This window comes from Polypterus senegalus, chromosome 14, assembly GCF_016835505.1.
Source record: "Polypterus senegalus isolate Bchr_013 chromosome 14, ASM1683550v1, whole genome shotgun sequence".
Lineage (NCBI taxonomy): Eukaryota > Metazoa > Chordata > Cladistia > Polypteriformes > Polypteridae > Polypterus > Polypterus senegalus.
The window spans coordinates 126,854,825-126,878,223 of NC_053167.1; the positions used below are offsets into that span (position 1 = coordinate 126,854,825).

The window sequence follows — 23,399 nt, forward strand, 5'->3', positions numbered from 1 at the left end:
TGAACATTTTTGTATTATCTATATCTATTATTTATTATTTATTTATTTATTGATTACATTCCATATCTATTGACTAAATTTATGTATCTTGATTGCAAATAACATACATTGCATCAATGTTCATATCGCTTGCTACACGTCAATATTGCTGCTACTTCTTTGTCTTGTCTTTGCACAATGTCTTATTTTGTTTGTGTTTTAATTTTACATTTTAATTCTATTTTTAATTTATTATTTGCACTTCATGTTGTCACACTGTGGACCATGAGCTTCACAATTTCGTCTATCTGTATACTTGTATATGGTTGAGATGACAATAAAGTTCACTTTGACTTTGGCTTGAAAATCCGAGCACATCTCACCAGTTCTGATGTCACTACACTGGTCACCTGTGTCATTTAGAACTGACTTTAAGATACTGCTGATGGTTTACAAAGCCTTAAATAATCTGCTCCATCCTATATTCCAGAATGTCTTTCACCTTACACTCCAAATCGTAACAACAACATTTATTTTTATAGCACATTTTTATACAAAAAATGTAGCTCAAAGTGCTTTACATAATGAAGAATAGAAAAATAAAAGACAGTAATAAAATAAAATAAGTCAACATTAATTAACATAGAATAAGAGTAAGGTCCAATGGCCAGGGGGGACAGAAAAAACAAAAAAAAAAACTCCAGACGGCTGGAGAATAAAATAAAATCTGTAGGGATTCCAGACCATTAGACTGCCCAGTCCCCTCTGGGCATTCTACCTAACATAAATTAGATAAATTATAAATTAAATCTTCAAATGAGGGTCTGCTTATCATTCCAAGAGCTAAACTTGAAAGAAGTGCTAAGGCAGCCTTCTGCTGTTATGCACCAAAAACGGGAATAGCTGACCGATAGAAATTCGCCAGGCTAATACGGTGGAGCTCTTTAAAAATCTGCTAAAAACTCATTACTTTAACATGGCTTTCTCATGGCAACAGTTTAGTGTAACCCTGATATTCTGTATATGCATTTAATTATCATTATCATTCTTGGTGGCTCCAAAATCCGTACTTACCCCTACTTTCTCTGCTGTTCTCTTTGTATTTTTCTGTGGTGGCGATCTGCACCATCACCACCTAATCAAAGCACCGTGATGTCCCTACATTGATGGATTAAAGGCCAGAAGTCCACATAACCGTCATCATCAAGTTCTTTCATGTAAACCCTGAATACAATGAGGACTGAATGAGAGGTCATTTGTATTAGGTAGAATGCCTAGAGGGGGCTGGGTGGTCTTGTGACCCTGCAGATTGAATTTTTTTTTTCTCCAGCCGTTTGGACTTTTTTTTGTTTTTTCTGTCCTCCCTGGCCATTGGGCCTTACTTTGATTCTACATTAATTAGTGTTCCCTAATTTAATTCTTATATTTTTTTCCTTTTTTCATCCTGTAAAGCACTTTGAGCTACATCATGTGTATGAAAATGTGCTCTAGAAATAAATGTTGTTGTTGTTATAAAGGTAAATTGCTGATTTATATAAAAAATGTGTGAACATTGAGTTCACTTGCAGGGCTGTATGTGGTTCAATTTGTAGTACAAGAATTAGACGTTTGACTCGTTCATCTTTAATTGTGATATTACTTTTTGTAGGTGGTATGACTATAAATCAGACATTGGGGCATTGGGCAATATAAGGTAGTGCAACTTTAACTTGTGTTTGTTTTCTTTGACTCTGTTCCATTCTTTGTATTCATTATTTATTCTGGTTAATTTTGCTTATTATACTGCCTGATGTTACACAGTAGATAATACTCTTTGCCCTTAGATTTCACAGATGGTGACTCACGCTCTTGCCATCACCATCTTAAAAACACAAAATCTTAACATGTCAAGTCATCTTCACTTCAGTTTATATCAGGATAGAAGATTCGATGGATGCCGGAGTGGTGGCTTCATTTTTGCTCACTCCAGGAGCCTAAGATCTATCATGTTCACCCTCTAGAGACGTCTGGTTTTCTACTTTTCAGTGCCCTGGCCTGCATTTAATAATATTAATATTAATAATAATCATAATAATAATAATAATAATAATCTTCTTTTGGCTGCTCCCGTTAGGGGTCGCCACAGCAGATCACCTTCTTCCATATCTTTCTATCCTCTGCATCTTGTTCTGTTACACCCCATCACATGCATGTCCTCGCTCAATAATAATAATAATATGTTGCATTTATAGAGAGCCTTTCACAAACCCAAGGTTGCTCTACATACAGAGTAAACAATAAATAAAACAGTAGAAAAAAGTTCATAGACGAGGAAAGTTTTGAGTTGAAATGTAAAGGTGGTGAAAGAGGAGCCATCTTGGAGAGACTGAGGAAGAGAGTTCCAAAGTTGAGGCGCCATAACACTGAAGAACCTGCCTGCCAGGGTGGAGAGTCTGGTGCGAGATTACTGCTCGTGGACCTAGGAGAGCGACAAGGAGCGTATGGAGCTGAGTGAGGTAGAGAGGGGCAAATGTTATGTAGGGCTTTGAATGTGAGAAGCAGAATCTTGAATTTAATGGCAAGTCTGACAGTTTTTCTTACTATTTACTCACCCAATTGCACATCTCAACATCAGAATAATTTGACATGTCAGGTGTCCTTCAGTCCAGTTTATCTCAGTGTACTAGAGTCCATAGGAGCCCAAGTCCTTACATGTCTACTCTAGTAGAGCACCATCTAGTGGCACCTGGTTTTGCTGCTTCTTTGAGCCCCGGCCTGCATTTACACTTTATCCTACAGTTGTGGTCAACTTATTATTGTAAAAACTCATTTTGTTTTCTGTCATTTTGAACATCAAAAGTGTTTTATTCCTCTTTAGACAGCATCTGAAACTTGAGCCTGGTCAGGGTAACCTTTAAGTAAAATCTCCTCACAGGAAAGAAGCACTTGAGGTGGCTCCCACTTCCTCTGAACGCGAGCGTCATTTGCACTGTGACAGATGACCACAGTGTAGGTATCACAGGATAGAAGAAGGCAGGCTGGCCATCAAACTAGAAGGCGGCACCTTTCACGGAAATCTCTGTTTCAAGGTGCTGAAGAATGCAAGCTCCTGAGATTTTGTAGATTGAAAATATTGAAATCTAGAGAAGATGTGACAGTTAATAGAGATCTTTAAATAATTTGTTTAAAATAAATGTAATTACACAACATAATTCAAATTTACATGAAACATTAAAAAAAAATGGAAGCAGTATTGAAGGGTGTGTTCATGTGAACTTCATGCTCTTTCTTGGTACGTAGGTTGCCTCAACTTAGAATAAAAGAGTTCACAACAAGAACAATTTATTTCTTGCCTATCCCAAAATCACACAAGGAATACCCCAATGGGCTTTAATACACCCTGTTTTTGACAGCCCCCTCAGCCTTGACTCTCTAAGAAGCCAAGAAAAAAACTCAAAAAAAGACCCTTGTAGGGAAAAATGGGTAGAAATCTTTGGATAGGCAGTTCAGAGAGCGGCCCCCTTCTAAGTAGGTTGGGAGTGCAATTGGTGTCAAAATAACGGGGTAAATACAGGGTGAGGCAGAAAGGACGGACGTTTTTTACAAAATCACAAAATTGAACATTTTTTCTTACAATGAAATTTATTGAAAGATTTGAGTTCATATTGAAATAGCATCTGACAATTTGTAGGGATGGAAATACAGGTCTAAATGCAAAATACGCCTTACCGAATGATTACTGAGGCCAAGTTCAGAAGAATGCTACCGAGCAGATCGACTTGGACTGCCCAGCAGGGCTAATTGTACACTTTCCACATTTTCAGGGGTATGTGCCGTTCGTGTAGCCCCCGGCGGTCTTTTGTTCATTAGTGTACCACGTGTACAAAGTTGTTTAACCCAACGTAGGATAGTGTTTCGAGCAGGAACTGCTTTATTTCTGTGGATATTGAAATGGCAACGAAACGAACTGCGGTAATAGATTGGTTGTTCTTGACAAAACAGTCGTACTTAAAAACACGATGTTCTATCGTCCACGGCTTCATGGCTTCAACTAAAAAGAAAATAAAAAAATGCTAAGACTTTGCGAACCTAAAGCCACCTACCGCACATCTGTCACTCCACCTAGTGGTGAGTTCTAGCCATTTCAGAGACGTCCGTCCTTTCTGCCTCACCCTGAACAACGCACAAAACAGTGCACAGATTGTGGTGGAGTGATATTTTGTAATATGTTGATAAATATTTTGCATGCATTTATTTTTTTTTTCTTTATACAATTTCTTGTATTTGGAATTTGTTAGTTTTCACATACCCCTTGGTGTCAGAGCACAGGGTCAGCCATTGTACAGTGCCCCTGGAGCAATTACAGGTTAAGGGTCTTGCCCAAGGGCCCAGCAGAATAGAATGTCCTTTGGCAGTGACGGGGATTCGAACCGGCAACTTTTGGGATACCAGCACAGATCCTTAGCCTCAGAGCCACCACTCCACCCCAAGCTAGACATACCAATTGTACTATTAGTGTTTCATTTGGCTTTTTGTATGTTCATGTCTAACTAACCAACCCCCAAGTCTTTAGGACTGACTGGCTCAGGATGTGAAATTTATTGCAGGGTTGGAGTGAAGGGCACCATGAACTTGTCTGGCAAGGGTGGTTTGGTGCTGGACATTCTATAAGCCAAACTCTGCGGGAAGGCCATACAAATACCTAGCTGGCAAGCTTCAGATAAACAAATGGGGGCATTCTATAAGCCTATCCACTATGTGAGGGCAGATGTAAAAGGCAGTGTGTGCACCCATTGGTCTGAAGCATGGCTTTTTGGGATTGGTTTTGAATCAGAGGCCATTCTGTACCATGACGCCCTATTGGTCTAGGGATTTAGACAGGAATGTATAAAATTTGTCATTTTACCCCTCCCTCTCTCTCTCTCATTAACACCATGGCCATGAAGAGAACACAATGAGGGGCACAACTCAGCAGCCATATTGAGACTGGCATTATAGAAAAGCATCTTCTTACATAATATGCTACTGTGGCTGTTCGTTTGTCTGTCCAGGATTTTAAAGCACCAGTAGCTCGCAAACCGTTTCACCTGTTGACTTGAAATTTGGTACACATATACTACGTGACGTCTACTAATATCCGCTTTTGGGGAGGTGATTTTATTACTCTTTTTCTTTTTATTTTATTTTACTGTAGAATCAACTCTTGGCAGCGTACATCAGGGCGACCGTGCAGCACATGCGTATAGGCGCCGTTCTCATTCCCTACCAACTTCGTGAATCATTCTTGAGGCAGATTGAAGACTTAAGTGCCAGCTTAAGTGAGAAGTTAAAGAAAACGTACTAAGTAATTGTAACACAAAAACTAACTTAATCAGTTTTAACGCGAAAAGATGTTAATGAAAGAAGAGAAGCAGTGGGCTGCTAGGGTGGAGAGAAGAAGAGCTGCTCAGGAAACAGCAAGCACATCAACCTCTGAGCAAATGAATGCTAAACATACAGAGAAAGAGAAGGAAAACTAGGAATGCTAACATCAAGTGTATTCACTGCACGTTATTGTGCAGTATGCCGTTACTGGTATAATAATAATAATATGTGTAATAAAACATTTTGACTATGATTACAAAACTGAAGTTTTTGCTTCTGAATGATACTATGAGTAACTCTAATTCATATTGCTGTGCTTCAAATATATCACACACATTCTATTACAAACAGAAGACAGTCAGGCAAAGTGGTTAAGACTTTGGACTTCAAACCCCAGGATTATGCATTCAAATCCCACTACTGACACCATGTTACCATGAGAAAGTCACAACATCTGCCTATGCTCCAACTGGGAAAAACAAAAGAAATGCAACCAGATGTTGTAAGTCACAATGGATAAAGGCATAAGTCCAATAATTAATAAGAAATATGAAGTCTTGAAAGAGACTACAACGAGATCTCACAAACCAAATTCTCAGCTTTGACTCCTTTTACCTCAATTGTATCTCGTCTCATTTTTGTCTAAAGCTGTTTCTCCTGAGGAATTTTAGGAGAAACATCTGTGACAAAGCTGATTATTAAATCAAACATACTGTATATGACAATCTCTTGAGCCACCAAATATCAACCTTTGAGCAGTAAAACATTCCTATGGGATGGCTCTGTAGATTTAAAATGGATGGCTGGATCACTTGATCAATGGATACTGGATCACAAACATGTACAAAAATATAAAACAGTAATACAATGCCTATTTTTCTCAAGTGTAAACACTACACTGAATCTTTTACTTAGATAGATTTTTTTACATATAGATAGATAGATAGATAGATAGATAGATAAGGGACTATGTGATAGATAGATAGATAGATAGATAGATAGATAGATAGATAGATAGATAGATAGATAGATAGATAGATAGATAGATAGATACTTTATTAATCCCAAGGGGAAATTCACAAGTAGTAAAGTAGTAAAAAGTGTCCAGGGAACGAGTCCACATAAAAGAAAGTGGTAGGAGTGATCAGTAAAATAGAGAAAAAAGTAGAAAAATAAAAGTCATACACAGAGCTGCTGAAAAAGCTGCCACTCGCAGCAGCGCTGGATATTGATCTTACAAAATGTCTCCACTCTCCAACATCATGACCTGGCCTGCTATAAATGAGTGTTGATGTGTGTGCTGTGATGGACTGTTGACCTATCTAGGGTTGGCTCAAACAAAAAAAGAGATTGTTGCCATGTTTCCTGACTGAAGGAGAGAATATGTTAACTTTACTTTCTAAAATTTGCTGATAAAGGTAATACAATATAGTTTAACATAACGTGGGGAGCTGGAGCCAGTCCCAGCAACACTGGGCATAAGGAATGATGAGATACAAGTCCGTTACAGGGCCTGCTCACACATATATCCACACAGGCCCAGTTTGGGATTTTTTTTATTTGACTAGGGGGCTTTGCTCACCCACCCCATTCACTGAACCCCTCCCCGTGCCAACCACTTCACATTTCTGCCGCTCATGTTGTGAAAAGGGGGGCTGAATGCACCTCAAGGAGATGCGGTTGCTCCTCCAAAACCCCCTCTTAAACGGTGATAGAATGGGAAACAAATACATTTTTTTTAACCTCCTCTTTGCTCGATCAGCTGGCTTGCTGCTGCTTGTGCCGTGCTGCGCTTCGAACATTTAAAAGCCTGTACAGCAGCTGTCCTCCTTGTCTCACAGGACGTTAAAGTGTCTCTGAGAAAATCACGTCTCGACCCAAGTTTTTTTATATAATAGAGAGACAAATTTGATGTGAAAAGCCATTGTACATTGTTAATTAGTTTAACCTGCACAGCTTTGGAAAAATATGGAGGACAAACTGAAAGTAGCCCAATGACACAGTAAGGATGAGCAAACTCTACATGGGCAACAAGTGGGCACAGACACAGACTTGCCACCCACTGTGCCGTGAAAGGCATCATATAACAGTTGGCTGATCTGGTGCTTCAGGCTATTTTACCTTTTTCTAAAGTATTATAGTAATTGCCGTATCTGATTAATCCAAAGAGAATAAATGTCAAAAAGGAAGGTTTTGCTCTTTGGATGTTGGTTCTTAAAAGTCTTGCATGAGTTCACTGTGTCTAATATGGGCTAAACTCACACGAGATGTTAGTTGGCTCTTCTGGCTGAGCATTTTTGCAGACATGTGTGGTCAGCTGTCTTGAGGTGAAGAGGAAATGAGATCTAACGGGCTGGTGACACATGATCGTCATCCTTCTCGGGTTCATCTCATGGGAACCAGAACAGGAAATTCTGGGGTCAGACTGTGGTCCCAAATGACATTTGTCGTTTAGTGTTTTAAGTTTAAAAGAACTTGATATTTGTCTTTGGGGAAAACTTCCTTAACGATTCCCGACTCCCCGTTTCCCCTTCACCCACCCTTCTCATAACAAATTCAATATTTCAGAGTGGGGACTTTCACACATTATAAGAAAGAGGAGGAAGAGCAAAGAGGTGCAATCAACTGTGGTAGCCACACAGGAAGTTTTTATTTTTTTTTTTCTCTACCATTCTAGGGGGCTCTTTCAACAGCTTGCAAAAAAATGTAAAAAAAAAATGAGTCAAGGGTCCCCTCCCACAATAAAGGTTTCAGTACACTACAAGCTACAAAGAAGCCACCAACCACATTGCCTGCAAATAAAGACTGCAAAAAACATTTGTGCACGCTAGACGTGTTTACTTCGTCAACCAAGAACAAGAGCAAGAAGAAAACTGCCACGTGCTGCAAATTGCACTGCAAAGCTCTTCACGTGAGCGAGGGTGAGCTGAAAAGTCCTAATAATAAAAAAACACTCTGAAATCTCCTGTTCTGTGAAGGTGCTATACAGTAACTTGTTATGACTGCTTCGTTGGTAAAGAATTTCCTGTGATGCATGCTATGCAAAATGCAATGATAAAGATGGGCTGACGGACCGATTAAGAGCATCACCAGAGAAGATCCTCAGCGCCTGTTGAAGTCTGTGAATAATAAGACATACAGACAGGCAGACATTGGATTTTATATATTATATATTAGTAAACCTTCAAAATAATGTGCAGTTAAAGTCTCAACAGCATCCTCAGCATTTAGCTTAGTAGAGCCAGATAACTAGACGAATCTTCACCAAGCAGCTCTGAAAATGTCTGCTTTGTTTGGGTCTCCATACCTCTCTGAGTCTGACGTGAATGTCATGAACTTAAAGTTCAGAGCAGGACTGACAGACGAACATTTGAATGACTCCATAAGAGTGAACCTCAGTGGCTCCACTCCACCAGACACCTCAGTGCCAATCATCTGACTAACTAAAAAACACAACACACGTGTAACAGGACCTGTGAATAAAGTGACATGTGCCACCGGGCATTGTCCAAATGCCCTAATGGCCAGTCCGTCCCTGCTGGCCGAGCCCGAACATGTGTAACTTTAGGTGGGTGGCCTGTCCTGAAACACAGGTGGTATGGCTGTTTGGTTGTACTGTTAAGCTCTTTCTGGTGGGGCACAAAGTAAAAGCACTAGATGATTTAAAATTCTGACTTAACTATTTGGTAAAGCATCTCAGATAGTGCCCACTATGTGTTATAGGAGGATAAAAATCATAATTCTGAACATTACTTATAAAAAAAAGAGTAAGCTGCCTCAGTTTTTGTTCAGACAGACTGCCTGATACAAGTGCTTGAGGGCCGTCTTAACGCATCGAGGTCCATACTAATCTATGAATAGTAATTTTCTCAAGTTAAATAAAGAGAAAACTGAAATTTTAGTGATCAGCAATAATGGATACAATGAGGCTATTAGAAATAAACTGGATACATTAGGATTAAAAGTCAAGACGGAGGTAAAAAGCTTAGGGGTGATTGTTGACTGTAATCTGAATTTTAAATCACATATTAATCAGACCACTAGGACAGCATTTTTTCACTTAAGAAACATAAGTAAAGTTAGACCGCTTATATCACTGAAAGATGCTGAGAAATTAGTTCACGCGTTTGTTTTCAGTCGACTAGATTACTGTAATGCACTCCTCTCTGGACTACCCAAAAAAGATATAAATCGTTTGCAACGAGTGCAGAATGCAGCTGCTAGAATCCTAACTAGAAAAAGAAAATCAGAACACATCACACCAGTCTTAGCGTCACTACACTGGTTACCTGTGTCATTCAGGATTGACTTTAAAATTCTGCTTATGGTTTATAAAGCCTTAAATAATCTGCCCCATCTTATATATCGGAATGTCTGACACCTTATATTCCAAATCGTAACCTCAGATCCTCAAATGAGTGTCTCCTTAGAATTCCAAGAACAAAACTTAAAAGAAGTGGTGAGGCGGCCTTCTGCTGCTATGCACCTAAAATCTGGAATAGCCTGCCAATAGGAATTCGCCAGGCTGATACGGTGGAGCAGTTTAAAAACTGCTGAAAACTCATTACTTTAACGTGGCCTTCTCATAACTTCACTTTAATTAAAATCCTGATACTCTGTATATCCAATTCATTATAATAACTATTCATGGTGGCTCTAAAATCGCTACTGACCCCAACTCTCTTTTCTGTTTCTTTTTCCGGTTTCTTTGTGGTGGTGGCCTGCTCCACCTCCACCTACTCAAAGCTTCATGATGCTCCAACAATGATGGACGGATTAAAAGGCAGAAGTCTACATGACCATCATCATCATCAAGCCCTTCCGTGAGAATCCTAAATCCAAAGAGGACTGTTTCATTTATGTTAGGTAGAATGCCCAGAGGGACTGGGCGGTATCATGGTCTGGAATCCCTACAGATTTTATTTTTCTCCAGCCGTCTGGAGTTTTTTTGTTTTTTCTGTCCCCTCTGGCCATTGAACCTTACTCTTATTCGATGTTAATTAATGTTGATTTATTTTGTTTTATAATTGTGTCTTTCATTTTTCTATTCTTTAATATGTAAAGCACTTTGAGCTACTGTGTGTATGAAAATGTGCTATATAAATAAATGTTGTTGTTGTTGTTGCTATGGAGGTTGTGACTTGCTGAGTGGTTGTGTAGGTAGGGGCCTCAGTGCACTTCTTTGCCCAGGGCCCTATAATGCTGTTATGAGTGCCCTGCAGTGCTCTGCTGAGGATATGCAGATGTACTTGTTGTCACCTCCATAGCACCACACAGCATCAGCTACAATCTCTGTATGTCTCATGTTACTGCAACCTGAATGAACGTATTCCATTTCCAGCTCAGACTGTCAAAGATGGACCTTCTTATTATTCTTGTTATCTATTCAGAACCCCATCATTACTAAAAACCATCAAGTCAGTGCGCAACCTTGGGGTGGTGATCAGTGACCACCTATCCCTTCAGGGGTCATCAGCCACACCACCTTCGCTTCAGAACAGGTCATCAACCTGAAGCTGAGCAATGTTTGGGCCCAATCAGTACATAGATGGGAAAAATAGCCAGGAATCCCTGTCACTGCCAAAAGAGATCCTACTCTGCTGGGCCCTTGAGCAAGGCCCTTAACCTTCAATTGTTCCAGGGGTGCTGTACAATGGCTGACCCCAAGGGGTATGCGAAAACTAACAAATTCCTAATACGAGAAATTGTATAAGGTGAAATAAAGAACAAAAAAAAAAAAAAAAACAGCCAGGAAAAGCTTGGGTTACTGCTCTGAGAGGTGTTGGGGAGGCCGGCAGGGGACACTTACCCTATGGTCTGAGTGTGGACCCCAATGCCCCAGTGCAGTGACGGGGACACTGTGCTGTAAAAATGGCGCCATCCTTCAGATGAGATGTTGAACCGAGGTCCTGTCTCTCTGCGGTCATTAAAGATCCCTGGGCATATTTTGAAAAGAGTAGGATGTATCACGATGTCCTGGCTAAATTGCCCAACACCGCCTCATTCAATGTTGCCCCCTAATCATCTCCTGTCTCTAATTGGCTAACTATTTCTCTCACCACTTCACTACCTAATAGCTAATGTGTGTTGAGCATACTGGTGCAATAATGGCTGCTGTCGCATCATCTGTGGAGGTGCTACACATTGGTGGTGGTTGAAGTGGATCCCCTCTGTCAATGTAAAGCTCTTTGAGCAGCCAGAAAAGTGCTATATCAACGTAATTAATTATTAATAATATTATTATGGTCTTGTGTGCTAATTGACAATATTCTTGACATAGTAAATTCGTCATTAGATACGGGGGTCTTCCCAGACTGTCTTAAGACTGCTGTAGTTAAACCCCTGCTCAAGAAAAATAATCTTGACCCCTCTGCTTTTAAAAATTTTAGACCCATCTCTAACCTGCCCTTCTTAAGTAAAATTCTAGAGAAGGCAGTCATTATGCAGTTAAATGACCACCTCAATAAACATGCTATTCTTGATAAATTTCAGTCAGGTTTCAGAACAAATCACAGCACAGAAACTGCACTCGTTAAAGTAGTAAATGACTTGCGGGTAAATGCAGACAGAGGCCATTTATCTGTTCTCATCCTCTTAGATCCGAGTGCCGCATTTGACACCATTGATCACAACATTCATAGAAATCGCCTTAGTCAATGGGTGGGCCTCTCTAGCAGTGTCTTAAATTAGTTTGAATCCTACCTGGCAGGTAGAAAATTCTTTATGAGTTGTGGTAATCACATCTCAAAGACACATGATATCCGATATGGTGTTCCACAAGGCTCTATCCTGGGTCCGCTGCTCTTCTCAATCTACATGCTTCTGTTAGGTCAGATTATCTCAGGTTACAATGTGAGCTACCACAGCTACGCTGATGACACACAGCTGTACTTATCAATAGCACCTGATGACTCCGACTTTCTCGATTCACCAACACAATGTCTTACTGGTATTTCTGAATGGATGAATAGTAATTTTCTCAAACTAAATAAAGAGAAAACTGAAATTTTAGTAATTGGCAATAATGGATTCAATGATCTTATCAGAAATAAACTGGATACATTAGGATTAAAAGTTAAGACGGAAGTAAAAAACTTAGGGGTAACCGTTGACTGTAATCTGAATTTTAAATCGCATATTAATCATATCACTAGGACAGCATTTTTCACTTAAGAAACATAGCAAAAGTTAGACCTCTTATATCATTGAAATTAATTCACGCTTTTGTTTTCAGTCGACTAGATTACTGTAACGCACTCCTCTCAGGACTACCCAAAAAAGACATAAATCGTTTGCAACGAGTGCAGAATGCAGCTGCTAGAATCTTAACTGGGAAAAGAAAATCCGAACACATTTCTCCAGTTTTGATGTCACTACACTGGTTACCTGTGTCATTCAGGATTGACTTTAAAATACTGCTTAAGGTTTATAAAACCTTAAATAATCTGCTCCATCTTATATATCGGAATGTCTGACACGTTATATTCCAAATCGTAACCTTAGATCCTCAAATGAGTGTCTCCTTATAATTCCAAAAGCTAAACTTAAAAGAAGTGGTGAGGCGGCCTTCTGCTGTTATGCACCTAAAATCTGGAATAGCCTGCCAATAGGAATTCACCAGGTTGATACAGTAGAGCACTTTAAAACACTGCTGAAAACACATTACTTTAACATGGCCTTCTCCTAACTTCACTTTAACTTAATCCTGATACTCTGTATGTTCAATTCATCACAATAACTATTCATAGTGGCTCTAAAATCTGTACTGACCCCAACTCTCTCTTCTGTTTCTTTTTCCGGTTTCTTTGTGGTGGCGGCCTGCGCCACCACCACCTACTCAAAGCATCCTGATGCACCAACATTGATGGACTGAAAGCCAGAAGTCTACGTGACCATCATCATCAAGTCCTTCCATGAGAACCCTAAATACAAAGAGGACTGTTTCATTTATGTTAGGTAGATTACCCAGAGGGGACTGGGTGGTCTCATGGTCTGGAATCCCTGCAGATTTTATTTTTTTTCTCCAGCCGTCTGGAGTTTTTTTTTTGTTTTTCCTGTACACCCTGGCCATCGGACCTTACTTATTCTATGTTAATTAATGTTGACTTATTTTTATTTTTTACTGTGTCTTTTATTTTTCATTTTGTAAAGCACTTTGAGCTACATTTTTTGTATGAAAATGTACTATATAAATAAATGTTGTTGTTGTTGTCTTAGCCTTGCAGATTCACTCTACACAATATCCGGAAGATCTAAACATATCTAACGGAGTATACATCACAACTCCCGGTCCAGGCTTCGGCCCTGTCACGTCTGGACTACAGCTACTATCTACTGGTGTTAGTACCAGCATGTGTCACCGAGCCACTGCAGATGATTCAAAAGGCAGGTGGCACATCTGGTATTCAATCAGCCAAGGTGGGCACATGTCACTCCTCTTTTATGATGGCTACATTTCCTTCCTGTAGTAGCAAGTTCAAATCCTTCATGCTTGCCTATAGAGCAGTCCAAAAATCAGCACCTATATATATGAAGACGCTTGTGAAGTTCTGCAGTCCTTCTTGACCACTCAGATCTGCTAATGAATGGAGTCTGGTGCTGCCATCTCTGTGTGGTATTAAATCTCAGGCCAAATTCTTTTCACGTGTAGCTCCTAGCTGGTGGAACGTGCTGCCCACCTCCATTCACAATTCTGATTCCCTCAATGTGTTTAAGAAGCATTTCAAGAGCAAATGTCTGTCTAACAGATTAGCTGTTGGTTTTTTATACTTTAGGAATTGTAAGACAGATGCAATGTTAGATAGATAGATAGATAGATAGATAGATAGATAGATAGATAGATAGAAAGATAGATAGATAGAAAGATAGATAGATAGATAGATAGATAGATACTTTTTAAGATTGTCTGGTAAAAATACAGCAGTCTCATATTTTACATTGCAAGCCCCTGTCTGTCTAATGAGTGGCATGTCCATCCCAGGCTACTCCAGATCTGCATTTATAAATCAGCGTAAGTCGCGCCATTGTGAAATTTACTTACATTTCAAGTAAGATCCTGTGGTGCCTTTTCTCACATATAGCGTGTAGTTTTGAATAAATCCTCTCTGCTGCTGCACTGAAATCTCCTCCCATTGAACCTTCATGCTTTTCGTGGTAACTTCTGTCGCTGAAATGGTTGGTCCAGCAGTTGGTTCTGTGACATTACAAAACTGGATGTGAGTTGGCTCCTTATTCACATATTTTTTTTGCAGGTAGCAATATGGTACAGACAGTTGAGTAGGTTGACCAAGTGTGAGAACACTTGGCTCACAACATCAATGTAAATTTGAAATAATTTCATCACTTCTAATGATTAGATAGATAGATAGATAGATAGATAGATAGATCTATAATTATTTACATTTCAAGTTAAACAAATAATTATTACAGAACTAACTTCATGTACAGTGAGCAAATGGAATATATTTTAGTATCTTGAATTGCTTTTTGTGCAGACCGAGTAGCAAATAAAATCCAAATGCAAATTCAAATGAACACCACAAAGTGGTAAGATGGAAGGTCGCAGATGGAAACTCTGAGAACTTCCATTGTGCCTGAACGCACCATTTCTATCTGCCTGCTTGTCCAGTGACCTCCATAATGTTTAGGACATTTTTCCTTGATTGACCCCTCTGCTCCACAGTTTAAAATTACAAATCAAACAATTCAGACATCATGATTAAAGTGCATATCCCAGACTTTCATTTAGGGGAATTTGCATACATTTCGGTCACCCCGTGTAGAGATGACAACACTTTGTCTACATGGTCTCCCCATTACAGGGCACCATAATGTTTGGGACAATTGGTGTCCCTGGTGTTTGTGATTTATTTAGGTGGATTTCATGGCTTCATAAGAAACCTTGTCTTGCTTCTACCCTTTGGAGTCTGCAGTTGCCATTGTTCAAAATGAGAATATGAGCTGTGCCAGTGAAAGTCAAAGAAACCATTATGAGCCTGATAAACGAGAATAAAACATTGGAGTCATCGGTAAAACCTTAGGATTACCCAAATCAACCATCTGGAATATCATGAAGAAGAAAGAACACACTGGTGAGCTCAGTAATAGCAAAGGGACTGGTAAGCCAAGGAAGACCTCCCCTGCTAATCACAAAAGAATGCCCCCATTTTAGTCAAGAGAAAACACCTGTCCAATGGATTAGAAACAGACTTCAGAGACGACTATCAGCACAAGACTTCATGGACAGAAATACAGAGGCAGCACTGCAAGATGCAGACCACTAGTTAGTTGCAAAAACAGGATGACCAGATTACAATTTGTGAAAAAGGAATTCAAAGAGCCTCCAGAATTCTGGGAAAAGGTCTTGTGGACTTACAAGACGAAGATGAATCTGCATCAGAGTGATGGCAAAAGCAAAGTGTGGAGACAAACAGGAGCTACCCAAGATCCAAAGCAGACCACCTCATCTGTTAAACATGGTGGTGCTGGGGGTGTTATGGCTTGGGAATGTATGGCTGCCACAGGTCCTGGCACACTTCTCTTCATGAATGATGGAACTGCTGATGGCAGTCGCGCAATGAATTCTGAGGTGTACAGAAACATCTGACTCATTGAAGTTCCAGTAAATGTCGCCAAACTCTTTGGTTGTCCCTTCATCTTACAACAAGATAATAGTCCAAACACACTGCTAAGGCAATGAAGCTAAAATATGGAAAATCCTTGAATGACCAGGCTGGTCACCTGATTTAAAACAAGTGGAGCAGGCCTTCCACAAACTGAAGAGCAAACTTAAAGGGGACAAGCCCCCAAAATAAGTAGGAGCTAAAGATAGCTGCATTAGAGGCTTGGCAGAGCAACACTAGAGTAGAACCTCAGCACCTGGTGATGTCTATGAATTGCAGAAATCAATCAGTCATTGCATGCAAGTAACATGTGACAAAGTACTAAATATGACGGCTTTAATAGACCTGACATTGCTGTGGCCCAAACATTATGGTGTCCTGAAATGGAGGGACCATGTAAAAAAAGTGTTGTATGACCGAAATGTCGGCAAATCCCCTTAAATGAAAATCTGTAATGTGTACTTTAATCACAATGTCTGAATTGCTTGATTTGTAATTGTGAATCAGAGGCGGGAATCAGAAAAAAAAATGTGTCATTGTCCCAAACATTATGAAGGGCACTGTATAGGACCTTCAGGCTGATATTGACCACTCTTCTTGGATGAAACTGACTTGTTATTTGAAACGCTCAACTAAATTAAACTTTCTTCAGCTTTCAATGTTCTTGTCATGACTGTTATCTCTTTGGCTTGTCCAGATGTGTGGTTTGAAGTCAAGATACGTCCCACCAGTTGCACTTTATTTTTGGCACATCATGTCACAGTCTTGCAACTCAGCTTTTCCTCTTTTTGTGACAAGGAGCATTTTGACAATGTGACCAATCATAATAACCACAACACAAGCACAACCCTCTTCTTCTTATTTTTTCCTCCACACCTCCCAGGTGAGCTCCAAATCACCTGGATGAAGCGTAGCGGCTTCCTTTATACTGGACCCAGGAGTACCTTCAGGGCTACTGCATCCAGCAATTCCATCTAGCGGCACCTGAGGACCCCAACAGGGCTGCCTACTAAAACTGAAACTCCTATGTTACCCTGCGTGTGTCTCAACAGGAAGCATGGCAATGGGATGTCAGCATTCAATGTACAGTACTGGGGAATCACATAGCCCTGGGAGGACAGGTCTCCCCTCTGTATGTCCATTATAATGGCCTCCTGACCAGGAAAGGTACCACTAACCAACCCGATCGGGATGCCCGTCCACCCACAAACTTTCATTAACGACGCCTCCTGGCCAGGTAAGGTACCATCCATCCCGGCCGGGATGCCAGCCAACCCATGTTGTTCATTATAACAGATATACTGGAGTTCACCAATTTTTTCTCCTGTAGCCCTTAAATACACCACCTATCTTATTCCAGTGTTCCACCATTTTCACTCCATTTCTATCTGCCTGCCTGCATAAAACCTTCAGGCTGGGTTATGGGGGTACCACCAAAACAATCAAACTGCAGGATGCCCGTGGTCTGTTCTTGATCTCATCATTTATTCTGTTGTTTTCATTGATCTACCACTCTATGTGACTCCTTGTCATCCTCTTTTATTTGTCCACCCGAGTCATTTATTTTAGCATCTAGTGAAAACGCTGAAAGGGGCCGTGACTTACCTTGTTGTTCTGAGTACCCTTCAGTCACAGCTGGCTGGCATTCCCCATTCAAGGACATGGCCCAGAGGTAGATTTGATAGTGGACCCCAGGAGCATAACCTGCAACACATCAACATTTAAAGAGTACATTGATGGGCCGAAACATTCTTGTGCCACACTTCATATGAGGGTGGTCTTTATTAGGGTCTTTTAGGATTCAGGGTTTGTTTGTTTTCATTTGATTTTTTTTCCCAACAAAACTGAGTGCAAAAGGACCCCTTTGACCTTTACCTCAAGAAAAATCAGCATTTCCCTTTGTTTAAAAGAAAAGTTCTTTTTCCCACCAGACCATAAACTTTTTCTTACTCAGATTTCTTATTGACTTGACTTGACTAATGCCAAATGATTTTGCAGCCAGCGAAGACAAAAGTGCCTCCAGGTTTCATGGAGGGGTCTATGGCAGATGATGGAAGAGCAAAGAATTTTGATGGACTGTTATACATTTCCAACAAACTCGAAAGGTTTTCATACAAAACAAACCACAAAGCTTGCCATTGGGTATCCATATACTGTATTGACTTTCTCATTAATTTTCTTCTCATTTTTGTCTTAATGCCATCCATCCATCCATTATCCAACCCACTATATCCTAACTACAGGGTCACGGGGGTCTGCAGGACCCAATCCCAGCCAACACAGGGTGCAAGGCAGGAAACAAACCCCGGGCAGGGCACCAGCCCACCGCAGTGTCTTAATGCTTTTTGTTTAATTGTTATTATAATTTTTGTGGTCATACAAATACCTTATAAATGCTTTGGGATCACTTCTGTTTCTTTGTTTTGTGTCTGGCACCTACTGATTCACAAGAAGACCCCCACATATGATATACCATTTGACTGTGACCTTGGCTGTTGCGTCACTCCATCAGATGGATTAAAATTCTCTAAAACAATTCCGTGTTAGTCATCTTTCAAACAAGCAGGCCCAAATGTCAGAGGACGGTTCTTTTCATTGAACTCCTTTCTGCCTTCCACGCTAATTTTCATTTTGCCATCGCGTTTCGTTTGCCTGTTCATTTTGCTTTTTGGGGACTCTCTTTTTTAAGTAATTTTTGGACCATATTTTGTGCAGCAAATGACACCTTTATGATAAAGAATAAACTAATAGGTGTCTTCAGCAAAAATGATCAGAAGGATTCGAAGTTGTGTGTGTCACACCAACTGACCCCAGGGCTTCAACCCCAAATGGGATACGAGGGGTCAAAGTTGCTCTTTTACACAACTTTGGATAAATAGAAATCAGCAATATAGGCATGTAGAGTGTCGCTTTATGCTATTTTGAGGTTGCTCATCATAAATGTGATAATATTTTTGATATTTGATTCTGTACTGGCGGTCCTAGCCCCTCTAAAAGACACTGCCAAAAGTTTAAGAACAACAAATCCCAGACATAAGCATGTGGGGTATCGTTTTAGACTATTTCAAGGCCAGAGATGACGATTTTGATGTTATTTTTAATTTTTAATATTTCACTAAGGAGATAGCCCTCAATGGTCCTCTATCAGAGGGTGAAAAATGACAAACGTCTATTGCAACTGATAACATTTAAGCTGAAGCACACATTTTAATATTTCAAATATCTGATGCAACTATTCTTGTTTATTATGTACTTCTACTTGATTAAGTAAATCATTACATTTACTATAAACACCCCAAATTAGTGCAGCCATCTTTATTTCAGACTTTTTGTTGCTTTGTTGGTGTTGTTTCTGCATCACCGTTTTTAGGTATGTATTGTTTGCCATAGCCAGACACAGTTGTCAGCCATGTCATCGTGTCACACTAGATCCTTCATGTTAGTTTTGACAAAAAAAGAAGAAGACTGAATTATCATCTTGCATTATGGATTTTGTTGTTTGTCTTAATTACTGCCATCTCCACCTACTGAGTGTCTCACATCCCTGACATCACTTCGCTTTTCTCCTTAAAACACGTTCATCACCACTATTAATTTTGGCAAAATCTCTTTCTTTCTTTTTCTTTCTTTCTTTCTTTCTTTCTTTCTTTCTTTCTTTCTTTCTTTCTTTCTTTCTTTCTTTCTTTCTTTCTTTCTTTCTTTCCAATTGCCTAATAAGCCAATCTCCAACTCTCCTGGATGAAGCGTGGCAGCCACGAAGAACAGGAAGAACTTCCACTGCTATCACACTACCTCCAGGAAGCACTTTCAAGTCAGGCGGAACCTTCTTGTGACAAGTGATCCTGCCTCTAGCTGATCCCCAGAGGACCCCAACAGGGCTGCCCACCAAAAGTACAACTACCATGCAGCTCTGTGGGTGTCCACATGGGAGGCACGTCAGATGGATGTCACTATCCAAAGGACTAGGGGAGCACATGGCCCTGGGAAGAAGTTTCCCCCTGTCCATTCATCAAAACGGCACCCTGACTGGGCATGGTACCACTAATGAACGTGGTTGGGATGCCTGTCCACCCACATCCTTCCATTAAAAAGGCCTCCTGGTGAGGTAAGGAACCATCCATCCTGTGTATTACAACACACATACTGCAGTTTACCACAAGATCTTCAACCACTTTTATTTTTTTTTCTCTTGTAGCCCTTAACAACAACAACTTCAACTTCTTCTTCTTCTTCTTCTTCTTCTTCTTGCTACTCCTGTTAGGGGTTGCCACAGCAGATCATCTTCTTCCATACCTTTCAGTCCTCTCCATCTTGGTCTGTCACACCCATCACCTGCATGTCCTCACTCACCACATCCATAAACCTTCTCGTTAGCCTTCCTCTTTTCTTCTCAGCTCTTTAACATCCTTTTCCTAATTTACCCAGCATCTCTCCACAGCGCATATCCAAACCAAAGCAATCTTGCCTCTCACCAGTCACAATTTTGTACCATTTCAAACCATTTATATCCGCCTGCCTGTGCAGGACCTTCAGCCTGGGTCATGGGGGTACCACCAAAACCATCAAACTATAGGATTCCTGTGGTCTTTTCTTGATCTCACCACTTATTCTCTTCTTTCATTGTCCTGCCACTCTCTGTGATTTCTTCTCATCCTCTTTTATTTGCCCACCCAAGTCATTTTCTTAGCATCTAGTGAAACTAAACTCCTACACTTTGCTGACTTACCTTGTTGTTCTGAGTACTCTTCACACACCCCACACATTACAGATTTGCCTTTATTGCACTACAGATAACCATTTTGATATCCACAGCAAAATGTTAAAGTCATAATAAGAAAGTTCAAGCACAACTTTAAGTGTAAAAAAGCAAAAGCTGCTCCTGATACCTGCTAATTAAACTTTCAAAAAACTGGGGGCAGCTAATTGATTTTTTCATTTTTTTTTATTTATAATTTTATTGTGCCTATCTATATATTTATTGCAAGGCTCTAACATTTTATTTGCAGCCATTAGTGCACTGAAGTAAATCTATATTGAAGAAATTTATTTTTTTGCCATTTTTCATTAAAATGTTCATTTCTGAATGAAAAGGCTTTAATTGTATTGATTGGTTTCTCTTTTAAATTCTTCTCATTCAGCTTGCTTTAAAAATGATTAGAGGAAGACAATGGAGAAACATCACCTCCTGCTGGCCAGAAAATACAAAATCTCACAGCACTCAGAATTTCCAGGTGGCCTTCATTTGAAATGTACACACTGAGTGAAAAGCTCACCTTCAGCAAACGCAGAGGTTCTTCCTGCTGGCACCTTTTTCCAAGACATCTGCTCATCCATGCTGTGCCACTCGATGATGTACCAGAGGACTGCTGAATATGTAGATGGGTTCCACATCACATGCATTCCCAGTTTCCCAGCTGAAGTGACACGGGTAATCACTGGTGGTGGGCAACCTATCAAAAGACACAGCGTGGTTCAGATTGGAGAATTTCCAAGTCAGTGAAAGTGAAATTGTTCACATTCTGATGTAGTAAATTCACAGAATTTAGGAAAACGGGTAACTTAATCATGTGAAAGACAGCACGTCCAAGGATTATTGTGAGAGGAGAAAATAAGCAGGAAATGATCTGATGAACTTAGAAGTGTCTTAAGAGAGTACTCTTAAGAGAAAGACTGACGGGAGTGTCTATTTGACTTGAAGGCAGGACTCTTGACCAGTGAATGATGGGGAGAGGCAGGTCTTTAGGTCAAAAAGTCACACCCATGAGTTTTTAGGTCTCCTGTTTATGTCCATGCAGATAATTCAGGAAGTAACTTTGTCACAATACTTCAGCAAAATAGCTTTCATTTTACATATTTTAAACAAGTGACTGGATGATAGACATGTGGATTACAAGTAGGTGACACAAGTAATTCAAGATTTTGTTTTTCTTTTTTCCATGGAGTTTTTTTACCTTGTTTTTCTGTTTCACATCACTGGTCACAATTGACTGCTCTTATGTCATAAACTTGTTTCTTTCCATTGTACATAAAAACGAGATTAAAAAAATTTTCTCTGCCACCACTACAAAGTAAATGAGGTAAGTAACATCTGAGAGAAACCAAGTCAGTGACAAGAATGGCAAAACAGAAAGCAGAAAGGAGTTCAATGAAATAAACCGACAGCTGGCTCTACTGCCTACTTGTCTGAAAGCTAACGAACATCGAATTGATTTAGAGAATTTTATCCAACTGACAGACTGATGCAATGATCAATGTCACTTGGTGAATCCTACCACATTGTGTAAACCAGGGGTGGGCAAAGTCAGTCCTGGAGGGCCGCAGTGGCTGCAGGTTTTTGTTCCAACCCAATTGCTTAATTAGAATTGTGGCCAATCATTTAATTTCATGGCCTGTTAGTGCTTTAACTCTGCCATGTCAACTTATTCTCATATCCTAGATTTTCTTCCCCTTTCTAAGGATATTATCCAAATGATTTGAAGTCTAAAACTGGAGGAGAACTTCTCAGTTCTTCACATTTTTCTCTTCACTATCCTTCCAAGTATTTAATTAAACCCAATAGCACATGATAAATACACACAGAGGTGTAAATGGAAACAAGCTAAATGGAGAAATGCTGCTTTCTTTTGTCATTCGCATCTTATCTATACTAATAAAAGGCAAAGCCCTCACTCACTGACTGACTGACTCACTCATCACTAATTCTCCAACTTCCCGTGTAGATAGAAGGCTGAAATTTGGCAGGCTCATTCCTTACAGCTTACTTACAAAAGTTAGGCAGGTTTCATTTCGAAATTCTACACGTAATGGTCATAACTGAGAACCTACTTACGTACATATATACGGCCATAGCCTGCAGATCGGTCACCGTGTGAGGTGTAGTTGTGTCCCGCATCATCACGCTTCCAACGTAATTGAGTGCCTGCCCATATAAGGCCGTCCGTCGGCAGCAATCCAATAGACACACTGCCACTAAATATTCACGGGTGAAGGACTGTGCTTATGCAAACGAATATGAGGTGGTCAGAGATAAACTGGTGTTTGGCACAAACTCAGCGAAAGTGCGAGAGAAACTTTTAAGTGCCGGGTCTTAGCTAACATTAAATAAAGCCGTGGACATTGCAAGATCACACGAGATACCACAAGCACAGCTGAGAACCTTCGATGCATGTACTCCGAGCGGCTCACGTGAACTGACTGTGAACACAGTACGCAGAGAACAAGCAAGAGCTCCAAAGAGCGCTGAACAAAAAACGCATTACACAATTGAGAAGGCAGCAAAAGAATATGAAGCGAGTGACGCATACAAGCATATTCATAAGTGCAGCTATTGCGGAAACAAAGCAAGGTGTAAACCTTAAGTTTAAATTAAGTTCATAGACAGGATGCCGCTGGCGTTTGTCATGCCTACGACAAATACGATATTCGCGAGATACAAGTTTAATGAGAAGACGCGGG

At 40.1% G+C, this 23,399-nt stretch overlaps 1 protein-coding gene across 3 annotated transcripts in view; it reads right to left on the reverse strand.

Moving 5' to 3' along the window:
* il23r (interleukin 23 receptor) overlaps window positions 1-23,399 on the reverse strand; it is a 155,115-nt gene that overhangs the window by 25,562 nt on the left and 106,154 nt on the right. For all 3 annotated transcript variants that reach the window (XM_039735809.1, XM_039735810.1, XM_039735808.1), the window contains exons 10-12: window positions 21,218-21,394; window positions 17,550-17,648; window positions 14,363-14,515 (exon numbers count right to left, since the gene is read on the reverse strand). In XM_039735809.1, the coding sequence (XP_039591743.1) occupies window positions 14,363-14,515; window positions 17,550-17,648; window positions 21,218-21,394 (429 nt within the window). The remainder of the gene's footprint in view (window positions 1-14,362; window positions 14,516-17,549; window positions 17,649-21,217; window positions 21,395-23,399) is intronic.